The following is a 13,798-nucleotide window of genomic DNA, read 5'->3' on the forward strand; positions in this document are numbered from 1 at the left end:
TGTCGCAGGGGTCTCAACCTTGTGTTGTGCCAGGCGAGTGTACCCCGGTGTCTCTGAAAACATCCTCTGTCGCAGCCTTAACAACGCCTCCGCCTGCTGTCTCTCCCGGGGGCCTAGGTCTTCACCCAAGTGTACCTGGTCCCATGTTTTAGACTGAGTCCTTTTCCCTAAGACATCCGGCAAGGGAAGTCTGGCTAAATCCTCTGCTTCAGGTGCACAGATGGCCACTACCTCTTCAGGGCGCTCCCGGTAGGGCTTCAGCATATTCACGTGGAACATGCGGATATCCCTGGGGTCGTCACAATCGGCGACATTATAGGTTGTGTCGGCTATTTTCCCCACTACCTGGTAGGGCCCCTGCCATGCAGCTTGAAACTTATTCTGCTTAGTGGGCTGTTACACCAGGACCTTCTGTCCTATTTCCAAAGTGCGCTCTCTGGCCCTCCGATCGTACCATATGCGCTGGCGCCGCTGGGTCGCCTGCATGTTCTCATGTACAGCCTGAGTCAGCTCCTGTAGGCGGTCCTGGAATTCCAGCACATAGGGTACAATAGGTACCCCTTCTATGAGGCCCTCCCCTTCCCAGTGTTCCAGCACTAAGTCTAGGGGTCCCCTTACCCGTCTCCCGTATACCAGCTCCCCGTGGATTCTTGGGGCACCTCCCGACAGGCAAACAGGAGGTGTGGCAAGAATTTCTCCCAGTCCCTGTAGGTCCTGGTAAAAGTCCCAATGAGCTGTTTTAATGTCCCGTTAAAGCGTTCACACAACCCATTGGTTTGCGGGTGGTAGGGGACGCTTCTAATGGACTTTACGCCGCACAGCTTCCACAGTTGGTTGGTCACCTCTGCTGTAAACTGATCCGAGATACCCTGGTCCGAGATAATCTCCCGGGGAAATCCAACCCGTGAGAAAACCTGGAGCAGGGCGGTCGCCACCGTCTCTGCCAGTATGTTAGGTAACGCAACCACCTCTGGATACCGTGTGGCATAATCTACCACGGTCAATATATACTTTTTCCCGGACAGACTGAGTTTGGCTAACGGCCCTATCAGATCGACCGCTACTCGGCTAAATGGTTCCTCCACAATGGGGAGGGGGCGTAATTTGGCCTTGCATCGATCTCCCCTCTTGCCAATGCGCTGACGACTGTCACAGGTCTGGCAGTACTGACGAACATCATAGGTTACCCCCGGCCAAAAGAAGTTTTGTGTCAGACGATGCCTGGTGCGACTGACGCCGAAGTGCCCGGCCAAGGGTATATCATGAGAGATTCGCAGTAGCTCCTGCCTATACTTCTTGGGAACTACCAGCTGTTGTTTTATAGTGGGGCTCGTCCCTGTGTGGTGCTGCTCTGTGACCCAGTAGGGGAGTCCCTGCTTCCATACAAACTGTTCCCCTTCCAGTACTCCTCTCCCCTCCTGTGCCTTCCCACGATATCCCTCTAATGAAGGATCCTCAAGTAACTCCCTTTTAAATTCATCTAGGGTGGCCCAAGAAATGTGTCTGGCTATGGGAATACGTGCAGGGCTGGTATGTCTTACCTGGGCTTCCTCTGAGTGTGATTCCGCCTCCGCAGCTCGAGCTTGTCTCCGGGTGGTCACAGGATAGGTCTCAGCCTGAGGGGCCACCGAGAATGCAGACAACATGGGCCCCAAGTCATTTCCCAGCAAGACGTCTGCAGGGAAATCCTCCATCAAGCCGACCTCAACAAGGCCATCCCCAACTCCCCAGTTCAGGTGAATCCTGGCAGTGGGTAGTCGATGTATAGCTCCCCCTGCTACACGGACTGCCACTGTCCGGTCCGTCTTCTCTTGGTCCCGGACGAGATGAGGCTTCACAAGGGTCAAAGTTGCTCCAGAATCTCTTAGTCCCTGCATACGTTTCCCATTAACCCACACGACCTGTCGATGCTGTTGTCGATTATCTGCCCGGGCTGCCTGCACGGGGTCTACTTCATGCAGCACTTCCTCCATCTCTTCCACCCCTTGGTTAGTCGTAGCCCCCAATGCCGGGTCAGCTTCGCCTTGGTAGCAGTGTACAGCAGCCCGGCTGAAGGTAGCTGTTCCCGCCTTTGGCCACTGGGTATGCTGAGTCCGGTTGGGGCATTGTCTTTGCAGGTGGCCCAGCTGACGGCAGGTGTGGCATCGCGCCCCAGGGGGACTGTGGTAGGCCGGGTTTCTAGCTGATCCCCCTACAATCTTCAGTGGTTTGGGGCCCTCCAGGTCCATGGGCGGGCCCCTAGTGACCACCTTTGATCTGGACAACTGCGGCCTCCTGGCATCATGATGTTCATCGGCCAGACGAGCGGCTTCCTCAAGAGTCGTTGGCCGCCTGTCCCGAAGCCATTCCTGTGTCTCGGGGTTTAGTCCATTAAAGAATCGTTCTAACAGGAAGAGCTGGAGGAAGTCCTCCTTAGTGGTTGCTTGGCTCCCTTGTACCCACTGTAATAGTGACCGCCGTAATTTACAGGCCCATTCAGCGTGGGTATCGGTTACGCGTTTTATGAGTCCGCGGAACTTTTGGCGATAGGCCTCTGGTGTCAGCGCATACCGGGCCAAGATCACTTCTTTGATCCGCTCATAGTCCATACAGTCCTCATCAGGTACCGTGCGATAGGCGTCCGCTGCTCGGCCTGTCAGCTTGCTGGCCAGAATCTGAACCCGTTCCTCCGGCTTCACTTGATGAAGGGCACACTGCCGCTCAAAGTCCTGCAGAAAGCCATCAATGTCTTCCTCTGCCTCCCCCAACTGTCGGAAGGCATTATACTGGATCTTTTTGTGGCTTACTGTTGAAGGTACCTGGTCGAAGGCCAGAGCTCCCCCTGCTCGCTGGCTCTCCTCTCTCCGCTCTGGGGGGCGCTGCACTGGCGTGTTCCATGATAGCTGCTATCAAATCCGCTTTTGTTTTGTTGCTGGCGATCAACCCTCAGGCTTCCACCAGATCTTTTAATGTAGTCCTCTTTAACTTCTGGTAGTTATTTTCCATTCATTCCTTTCCTCCTGTAGAAGGGGTATCAAGTCCCGCTGTCTGCCACCAGTGTAACGGGGTCTACCAAGCTGGGGTACCTCTTTCAGTACCACCCCATGTTTTCGGAGGTCCGATCTGCGTTAGCTGGAGTCTGAATGAATGACGCTGGCTGGAATCCCTGGGTTACATGGACACATATAAAAGATCACTGCTTCTCCATGTATTTCCAGTCTGACAACACTTTACTCACAGGACACAGAATATATCACACAGACACAGAGGGCAGGCCAGACATGCATTACAAAAGCCGCAGGTGGCCGGAGCCTGCCATGTTTACTGTGGAAATTACAAAGGTGGGGGGAGGGCGGACAAAAGGGGAATGCTGATACATTAGGGACATGCATCTCTCATGGAACCTATTATACATCCATATAACTGCACAACATATTCTGGGTGCTAAGTGGTTCTGTAACACGTAACAATGGGCTCTCCAAACGCGACATAGCGTCCGATCTCAATTCCAGCCAAAAAAGTCAAATGGTGCTGCTTCCCTTCCGAGCTCTGTCATGCGCCCAAATAGTGGTTTACCTCCACATATGGGGTATCAGCGTACTCAGGACAAATTGCAGAATAACATTGCGGTCCTGTTACCCTTGGGAAAATAAAAATTGGGGGTGAAAAGATCATTTTTGTGGAAAAAGTATGATTTTTTAATTGTACGACTGTACGTTATAAACTTTTGTGAAGCCCTTGGGGGTTCAAAGTTCTCACCACATATCTAGATAAGTTCCTTGGGGGGTTTAGTTTCCAAAATGGCTTCACTTGTGGGGGGTTTCCACTGTTTAGGCACATCAGGGGCTCTCCAAACGTGATATGACGTCTGATCTGAATTCCAGCCAATTTTGCGTTGAAAAAGTCAAATGGCGCTCCTTCCCTTCTGAGCTCTGCCATGCGCTGAAACAGTGGTTCCCCCCCACATATTAGGTATCCGCGTGCTCAGGACAAATTTCACAATAACTTTTGCAGTCCAATTTACCCTTGGTAAAATAAAAAAATTGGACCTGAAGTAATTTTTTTTGTGAAAAAAAGTGAAATGTTCAGTTTTTTTTTTTTTTTTAAACATTCAAAAAATTCCTGTGACGCACCTGAAGGGTTAATAAACTTCTTGAATGTGGTTTTGAGCACCTTGAGGGGTGCAGTTTTTAGAATGGTGTCACTTTTGGGTATTTTCTATCATATGGACCCCTTCACAGGAATTTTTGGAATGTGGAAAAAAAATGAACATTTACCTTTTTTTCTCAAAAAATTACTTCAGATCCAAATTTGTTTATTTTGACAAAGGTAACAGGAAAAAATGGACCCCAAAATGTGTTGTAATTTCTCCTGAGCATGCCAATACCCCATATGAGGGAGAAAACCACTGTTTGGGCACACGGAAAAGCTTGGAAATGAAGTAGCGCCATTTCACTCTTTGAATGCAAAATTTGCTGGAATAATTGACGGACGCCATGTTCTATTTGGAGAGCCTCTGATGTGCCTAAACAGTGAAAATCCCCACACAAATATGCACGGGATCGCGGCCGAAACCAAGATTATCAGATTAAGGTCGTCCTAGGGCCCTCTTCTTTGCCCAATATATATATGAATGGCCTACAATCCATATAGTTTTCTTGCCTGTGAAGGAAAAAACAGAAAAAAATAAACAATACTGTCAGGCCGAATGTACAATTTAACTCTTCCTGACGCCCATTTCCCAATCTTCCTAATTTTGCTCTCTGGTAGACTTATCATGGCGGCCTCAGTTGCTGCGCCAATACGAAAAAAGTGGGAAGAGAACTGAAAATTCTCCAACCCCAATTTAGACATACAATTTCGCAATACTGAAGAGAACTGAAACTGAGTCAGAGGAAGACCGTTTTTGTGAATAAACTGAGGGCTATCAACCTTTGGGCGACCTGATAAACAATTACTCAAAGTTTAGTGCGGGCAGAGTGCAGAACCTGGAATCGCCTGGAGGTGAACTGACACCCCCTTACCCACTTGATCCTCCTTAGATTTACGAACCCAAATGACTACTCTATTTACCATAAGAGCCACATCCCGTACGTGCAAACCAGAGTATCGAGCTTTACTGAAGCTGATCAATTCGCCAACGTGGTAGGCTCCAAAAAACGCAAGAGAAAATCAATACTTACACATCAAAACTTCAATTTGATTAAAACACACCAAATGTAACACATCCCATGAGCGAGTCATTAAATCAATGGTGATAGCTCTCCTCCCATCCAAACGGGAGTGCTGTTTCCTCAACCCTTTGAAGAATTGCTTAACAGGGAACCGTGAAAACAAAGAAGAAGCACCATTTAACTTAAGAAAAAACGATATGCCCGATACCATTTTGTAAATACTGGAATGGCCGTAACCCTTGGCCACCCATCCTTCTAAGAATCGTAGAACCGCCGAAACCCTGGCGAACAGCGGAGGTATCTGTTCCATTGTACAAAACTGCAGCCATTCACGCCATGCGGCTGAGTATGCAGCCCATGTTACAGGAGCCACAGAACTATGAATGTAGTCACCAGGTAACTCGGGTATAAACACCAAAGATGTGTCGGGCAAGGGATCCCTTCCCGTTTGTTGCCCGTAGAGGCTCTGCCGGACTCCTTCGAAAACTAAGGAGAGAAAAAATCTTTTGCCAAAACAGGTAGCTCATCCCGCAAGGAGGCCTTCAGTCAAATGTTATAGGTTAAACATAACAGAACTAAATGTCTTAGTAACTCCGCCACATCTGAACTCTTAAATGACATCATATTGATGGCTCCGACAAAACCAGGGCTACTTGACAGCAACGTGATCCCCTTATTAGACAAGTCATCGCCACTATGACTACAAAAATTCAGTTTAAAACCAAGCAATGTCTTACTGGTATACTGGATGAATGAGCCGGGAACCGCTAAGCGACCCAATACCGATGAAACCAAATGTGAAAACTCGCGTCCGACACAAAATCCAAGAACAAATCCACATCAGTCTAAAAAGCAAATGGGTCTTGTAAGCAGCATACGCCATTAAACTGACTCAAAAAACGAAGCCAAATCAACAAGTCCGTGCGTATCGCTGCAGTCACACGTATATGCGTGAACGGGGATGAAACACCTTTCATACTGGCGTATAATCGCCTACAAAACACCCAACTGATCGGCATAATACGCAAAGCAAAATTGAGGCTGAAAAGTGATTGCAACACTTTGAGGGTGACCTTTGTTTCTGTAAGCACTCGCTGGATGCCAAAAATAAGTTTCTCCACTTGCTCAGCGGAAAGATGAAACTCCATGCGCTCGGAATCAATGACTATGCCCAAAAATTCAATGACACGACAAGGGCCTACCGATTTCTCAACAGCCAAGGGAACATCAAAAGTATCGGCAATATCCCGAAAACCCGACACGAAGCGATGGCAATCAAGAGTCCGCAACACCAAAAGACAAAAAATCATCCAAGTAATGTAACATACTATCGGATGCTATGGACTGCTCAGTTACCCACTGTAAGAACGTGTCAAACGCCTCAAAATAGTAACCGGATAAGGAAAAGCCCACTGTAGGCACTAAAACATACCTTGAAACTGGACGGGGAAACGGGAAAAACCGAATGGCAGATTTCACGTCTGCCTTGGCCATCAAAGAATTTTGACCATGTGCACGTAACAGAACGGCGGTGACGTTAAAAGAAATGTGCGAAACCGTTGCGTGAAACAAGGACAATTCATCATTCAACGAACGCCCAGGCGGGTACGATAAATGATGAATAATCCAGAAGGCTCCAGCCTTTTTCTTCTGTACCACACCCAAAGGGGAAACTATAAAATCCGAAAACGGGGGACAACAAAAAGGACCCTCAATGTGACCCAGAGACAACTCTTTCTGAATGTAGTCCAAAAAAACAGAATTGTGACTGCGGACTGACATCAAGTTGTCAAATGAACAACAACCCGGTCCTTGGAAACTCGGCACGAAAAAAACATTTGAAAATCCATTAATGAGCAGGCACGCCTTCTCCGATCTGGGTAGCTGTCGAGCCAAGGACGCATAGCGTCCAGCCTCACCAGCATCTGTCCCTTTTGAAGCAACCTCCCGGGAATCGGGGAGTTGTGCATTGGCAGTCTGTTTCTTGAAACATTTAGACGCTGGGTGCATTATGCCACAGTAGAAACATTTGTGGCAAAAACGACAAGTGTTTGGCCATTTACATCCAGCGTCATTAAACGAGAAGCGCACACCTTTTTTGAAGGGCTGCTGTGATGCAGGCCTCTGGGTCATGTGACGCTGGGGCAGCATCAAGCTGATACAGAGCCCGACATCCTTAACACCCCAACTCACAGTAGAGTGAACAGCAAGTTTTTGCCTCAATGCTTCATCATAGGCCAACCAAGCATCACCGCCGAAATTGCGGTACGCTTCCAATATTATATCCTGGTGTTGAAACAAACCAGAACAAAAGTTTGTTTTTCTCTCACCCATCACGGAAGCTTAAATAGAGAATGCCTGTATCCAATTGTGGAAAGACTCAAATTCTTTCTCTTGTCCAAATCTGAATCCATCTTATCATCTTTCTTATCGGAAGCAGGTTTATATTTTGGGAGCAAGGTAAATATATCCATATAGTCCTGCTACCAAATCTTCTCTTTAACAGAAGCTGACAAGTGAAAACCTAATGGTGACATTTTACAAATCATTGCTTCTTTCAGCAAAGATTCAGCTATGCCATGTGACCCTGGTGTATTGGGAGGATGCAGCTGAGGCATCGGGTATATACCTGATGTAGCCAAAGTCTGGCTAACTACTTCCTGTACAAACTCAACTACCCTCCCTTCATCCAATACAGCAGATCCCCGACCCTCATAGGAAAACAGCTCACCAACTCCTGCAGGAGGGGACAAGCCACGTTCTCGCGCTCTCATACGGTCCTGGGAACAATGTCTCTGGGATTCCCTGTCTTCATCACTGGAGGAGGCATCATGAGCAGCCCAAGCCTGGGCCGATGCAGCACTGACTGTTGGCTCAATCAGCCTGTGATGTCGTTCCTGACGTCGGGGTTCATCAGCTGGCTCCCTGTGGCTTGAGGAAGTAGCGAGCGGAGCAGCCGTCGGTGGCACAGGCCGGTCTCCGCTGGCCCGCTGCGCAGGCCTCACCTCTGGAACGCTTGATGCTGCTGAGGCTAGGCACTGTGTTTGGGCCAGAACCCGACGAGAAACCCCAGATGGTAGGTCCTGTGACCAACGATAAACCCGCGAGAGTAGGGACCTCCTCTCATCCTGGTTCATCGAGACAGGACACCTTCCTCTGCGCTGTGCCGAAGCCATAGGTCTCCTGACAGGGGATGGATCCTGTGAATAGATAACCCTGGAGCGCCGCTTCCTCTTCTCCCTGCTCCTGGATGTCCCGTCTAGCGGCAAGGGGTCCTCGGTCACAGCTTCCCCCATGGCGGGCTCCATGGGCACAGAAACAGTAGTAGGAATGGGAAGGACAGGGGAACCCATGGCTTCTAAACAGGAACGAAGCCAATCCATGCCACCCTCAGCTGACACACGTCTCTGGACTTCAGCCATGAGCATGTCCATGGTGACAGATAATTCGTCTCTTCAGAGACACTGAGGAGAGAACCTAAGGGCGGGGTATAAATAGCTCACCTTCCCGCACTTTTTCCACCAATCAGGTTGACATCTGACAGACGACCAGGCCAGCCAATCAGGGCGATTGCCCGTCTCGGTTACTTGACAACAGGGACTGTTAACCCATTACCGTTTTGATCATGAGGATCCTCATGAGAACTTAAGGCATCTATAAAAACAAAACAGCGCAACAGTACTAACCCTCGTTTAACATCCATTAAACTTTAAGTGCCGCGAACCCATGTAGCCCCTGCTCTAATTGCTGTGGGGGGCTGTCCATTCCAATAGCTGCTACTGCACAGTAGCACCATTTTGCTACAGCCATTTTTTTTTTCGCTAGCAAAATGGTGCAGCGCTTACGCAGTAGCATTTATTGGAAAGAAAGAGATGCTACTGTGCAGACAACACTGCTAGCGCCATTTTGATTAAGTTAATTTTTTATTTTTCTAACCGCACAATAGTATATGAAGTATGTAAAATAGGGGGCAGGTCAGTGAAGGATCATTGACCTGTCATAAGCCGTACATATGCATACCTAAGCAGAGCACCACATAAAGACCCTCCCACAGGCCGCCCCAAAGCTTGAGAATCACACTCATTCAATGAAAGCTACAAATACAGATTAAAATGATACCTGGGTTGATTAAATCTGTCTTGTGGTTGTTGTTTAACAGTATAACTGCCCCAACCTGACACTGTCTGTAGTTTACTGAGCAAAATCCCGCTTAATTAAGATACAGTTTTGGCACAATTTTGTGCACATTGTCACACTTTAAACAACGCCCCCTTTTCAGCTAAGCCACAGCCCCCTCTGCACAAAGTTACAACTCATTTTAAAGCAGCGGCCTTCTGTGATGGAAAAATCCGAGATGCAGGAAGTAAGTCACTTGTAAAGAATGTGCCAAGCTTAAATTGAGATTAGTAACAATGAAAACATAAAAATCCTCCAAGTGCGGGGTAACTGATATTATGGACGATAGTGATTACAGAGGAAGGAGTGGAGAGGGTGACTGTGCATCTCATGACTTCTACACATAAACCATTACCCACATAATGCCACTTTGTATATAATAATACATAGTAACACAATGTTCTGATCCTAATATAGAACACTCCTATATTTTGTCCTGCTATCATTCCCCTCATACAGCGCCCCCTCACCATCCTACTCTTCACCATCATACCCACACACTGTGGACCATCATCAAACTATTTCTCACACAGCAGACCCTCACTATCATACCCCCAGCACTGTAGGCCGTCACAATCGTGGACCTTCACCATCATAACCCTCATACAGTGGACCCCAGGCATCATACCCTTCACCATCACATCCCTCACATTGTGGACAATCATCATATGCCTCATACAGCAGACCCTCAACTTCATACCTCTGAATCTGACTACCCTCACAATCATACCCCCTCAATGAACCCTCACTATCATATCCCTCACACAGCAGACCCCTACCATCATGCCTCCGACACTGCTAATCCTCACAATCGTCCTCACCCAATGGATGTTCACTATCATATCCCTCACACAGCAGACCCCTACCATCATGCCTCCGACACTGCTAACCCTCACAATCGTCCTCACCCAATGGATGTTCACTATCATATCCCTCACACAGCAGACCCCCTACCATCATGCCTCCGACACTGCTAATCCTCACAATCGTACCACCTCACCCAATGGATGTTCACTATCATATCCCTCACACAGCAGATCCCTACCATCATGCCTCCGACACTGCTAACCCTCACAATCGTCCTCACCCAATGGATGTTCACTATCATATCCCTCACACAGCAGATCCCTACCATCATGCCTCCGACACTGCTAACCCTCACAATCGTACCACCTCACCCAATGGATGTTCACTATCATATCCCTCACACAGCAGACCCCTACCATCATGCCTCCGACACTGCTAACCCTCACAATCGTACCACCTCACCCAATGGATGTTCACTATCATATCCCTCACACAGCAGACCCCCCCCCAACTGAATACCCTCACAAATGTCCACCCCTAATGCACCATGGCTTGTTGTTGTTCCCCTTAGGTAAAGGTTGCTGGGAAATTTGTTACAGTGCTGCTGGACCCCCACTCCTATGATGGCGTCCTCATGGAGTCTCCTGACAAGCTTGATTTTGGGAAATACGCAAGGATATTAATGGAAAGGATGTTTGATGTCCGCCTCCCTGATTACGATCCCGCAATGGAGAGGAAAATGTTAAAAATGTAAGGATCCTGTGATTAGTAAAGGAGAGGGTAATATCTGCATGAATTCTGGCGGTATCTTGGGGCAGGGAGTACGGGCTATGGTATACATGGTTCTGGACATACGTAGTGGTGGCGTGAGACTGCCCACGATCCTACACTAAGGTAAAATGTCTTCCATCATTAGCTTTTTGCTCTTCTCTTGTTTTGTTTTTCTAGGCATCTACAACACCAGAGTCTGCGGCAGCTGACCAGCACCATGTTCAACCATCTTTCTTCAGTTCTAAGCAGCGAATCGGGGACAATGTGGCGGGACGACGGGTTGTTACACTTCAGCTACGGTGTGATGTTACGGTACATTCAGCAGTTTTGACTGTGTTTTTTTCATGATGTGACAGATAGGGGGCGCTGCAGATAACATGGTGGCTTCCTTGTCTCTCAGATCTGGGTATTTAACCCTCTTTGGCTCAGAGTCCCACCAGGGCCGGGATGACGACCTCAGACATTCGTTGGATGTTTATAACGAATTTAGGAAAGTCGATAGGCTGCTGATGAAGAGCGCTCGTGGCCAATTATCTGCTGGTAAGTAAGAAGACAAAATGGCAGAACACAGGTCAATCGTCCCTTGGATATAACCTGCCGGTATCACTGGATGTGTACAGAAAGCTGCAGTCATCCTGAGCTCCACTAGAGGGCAATGCCGACACACCCTATACACTATAGATCAGTGCTGAGCTGTAATACCTCACACAAGAGCAGTGCTGTCACCTATATAAGACTATATGGAGTCATGTGACCATGCAGCTCTGTGTAAAACTGTAAAACTGTCAGAGACAGTTTTAATTTTTCAGCTTTCAGTTTTTTAGTATTTTTTTTCACATAGCCGTATCAGGATTAATTATTTGCATTATAGTTCTGAATGACTCCATTTATTTTAACATTTAATGTACTGATAAAAATAATCAAAGTGGGGCGAAATGGAGTAAAGAACAAAAAAAAAACCTACAATTCTGCTTTTGATTTTTGGAAACCAAATTTTTCAGATCAGTACAATTGCTTTAATACCAAACATGTATTTCTTTTAGCGGTTTTGAAAAATTCTAAGCCTTTAAAGAAGAAAAGGGGTTTTGTGTCACTATTTTTTGAGACCCGTGACTACTGATTATGGTTTTTTTTTTACCGTCAGTGGAGCTGTTTTTAGCATGTTGACTTGTATTTTCTATTGGTACATTTTGAGATATATATAACATCTTGATCACTTTTTATTGCGGTTCGCCATTCCATAATATGTGGCGCCCCCAGGAGTATGGTCGCCACAGTGGCATTACCTTCCTCCTAGGGAGTGTGATGTCATGCTTGGAAGCAATGAAGGGTCTCTCTGTCAGTTAATCACAACACACAACACAGTTCTCATTCCAGGCCAGCAGAGGGAGCTCTGAACCAAAACTGGGGGAAGACCTACCTACTCTCTGGGGACCAGGAAGGGGAAATTAGGAGTTCGTGTGAGGAGGGCATGGTGTTTGGACGTGGAGGAGAGGAGCTCGAAGATTGAGCAGAGTTGAGTGCTCACTTCTAGCTATAGCGCATGATCTGGAGCCCGGTCTCCAAGGTTGTACGGATACTGATGTTCCTGCAGCAGAAACCGAAGGAATAGGAAGCTGTAAATGCTCTGTTCCCACATAAGACTCGGAGGCACAACAGCAACGTGTGAGCCAGAAGAAGGAGGCTACAGCTGTCTGCCATACGAGGGAGTTCTAAATGAGAACAAGCAAGTGGAACTTCAGTGTAACACCGTACTGCAAGTGCCTAAGATAAGCGCTAGAAAGGAGACTACACAACCCATCTGATAGAGAGATTCCTAAGTTGCTTCCAGGCCGGCCAGCCTCTGTTCCATCTGTAATCTGGAATTCTGGACTGCATTTACCAAGCAAAAGTAAAGGTAAAAGAAACTGCACCCTATTGTGCCCTTGCCTTCTTCCTGCAAACTCTCCAGCACTTCTACACCTCTGTGCCAACACCTATCCCCTTCACCTTCTCTGCCCTGGGACTACAGCCCTGCCTGTGGAGGGCTACAACATCATTGCTGCACCACACCATCTGTCCCAGAGGATCTGTCTGCAGCATCGGCTTAACATCTTCATTGCCGATCACCACAGGTGGCGTCACGTATCATCCATTTATAAACTTTAATGAGCCACTCTCAACCCCTATACATGGACGCCCAGGGCCACGGACCGGATCACCACTACTGTGACACTTCCCTCTGAAACACCGGCCCGGTACCGAGTACCCCACTGCCCTGGCGTGCGATCCAAATGCATTCACATAAAACCTCATGGATGAACAGCACAGGCTCTCCTTCTCCCCCGACATGCCCGCAGACCCCCGATAACCACCTCCTCCTAGCTGTCCTACATAATCTGTCCAGAAGCCCCTATTACACGCAGGTTAATGAGCTCTTGTCTTATACAGGGGAGAAGAAGGAGCTCAGATCTGTGAAGGAGAAGCTCTGGTTGCTCCTGGACCCAGAAAAACTCTGCAGAAAATCCTGCAGAAGTAAATGGCTGGAGAGCTATCAGCACCACCTCCAGGAGTTGGGTGTAACTACAATAATGCAGCGCAGGGTGCTGCTGCTCCAACTGTGGGCCACACAGGTATGAGGAGTCACACCTGACCATGGGAAGGAGGGGCTCATAAATGAAATAAGAATAACATGGTGAAAATAAACATCAGGAATAACAAGAGGGATGCACACTCACACGACTCCTTGTCAGTGAATTGCATAAAGCACCTACACCCTATACCCAAGACTCCATCACACCAACCAACTGGCATCCATGTTGCAAGCACTATATAATATCTACTGTGTATAGTTACCCTGTATAACATATATTTTTAGGGTCACCCAGTATAAAATCCAGTGTATATTTACC

The 13,798-nt window shown here is 47.8% G+C and overlaps 1 protein-coding gene across 6 annotated transcripts in view; it reads left to right on the forward strand.

The window, feature by feature from the left end:
- The window catches only part of PTGIS (prostaglandin I2 synthase), a 125,453-nt gene that overhangs the window by 93,644 nt on the left and 18,011 nt on the right, over window positions 1-13,798 (forward strand). For 5 of the 6 annotated variants that reach the window (XM_073580513.1, XM_073580512.1, XM_073580510.1 and 2 more), the window contains 4 exons: window positions 10,708-10,886; window positions 11,085-11,219; window positions 11,308-11,447; window positions 13,338-13,519. In XM_073580513.1, coding sequence (XP_073436614.1) covers window positions 10,708-10,886; window positions 11,085-11,219; window positions 11,308-11,447; window positions 13,338-13,519 — 636 coding nt within the window. Of the gene's footprint in view, window positions 1-7,925; window positions 8,230-10,707; window positions 10,887-11,084; window positions 11,220-11,307; window positions 11,448-13,337; window positions 13,520-13,798 lie in introns of those variants that run through there. The other variant, XM_073580511.1, reaches the window with a different exon arrangement.

Source organism: Dendrobates tinctorius, unplaced genomic scaffold, assembly GCF_039654945.1.
Source record: "Dendrobates tinctorius isolate UK_male_01 unplaced genomic scaffold, ASM3965494v1 ptg000065l, whole genome shotgun sequence".
In the NCBI taxonomy this organism is placed as follows: domain Eukaryota; kingdom Metazoa; phylum Chordata; class Amphibia; order Anura; family Dendrobatidae; genus Dendrobates; species Dendrobates tinctorius.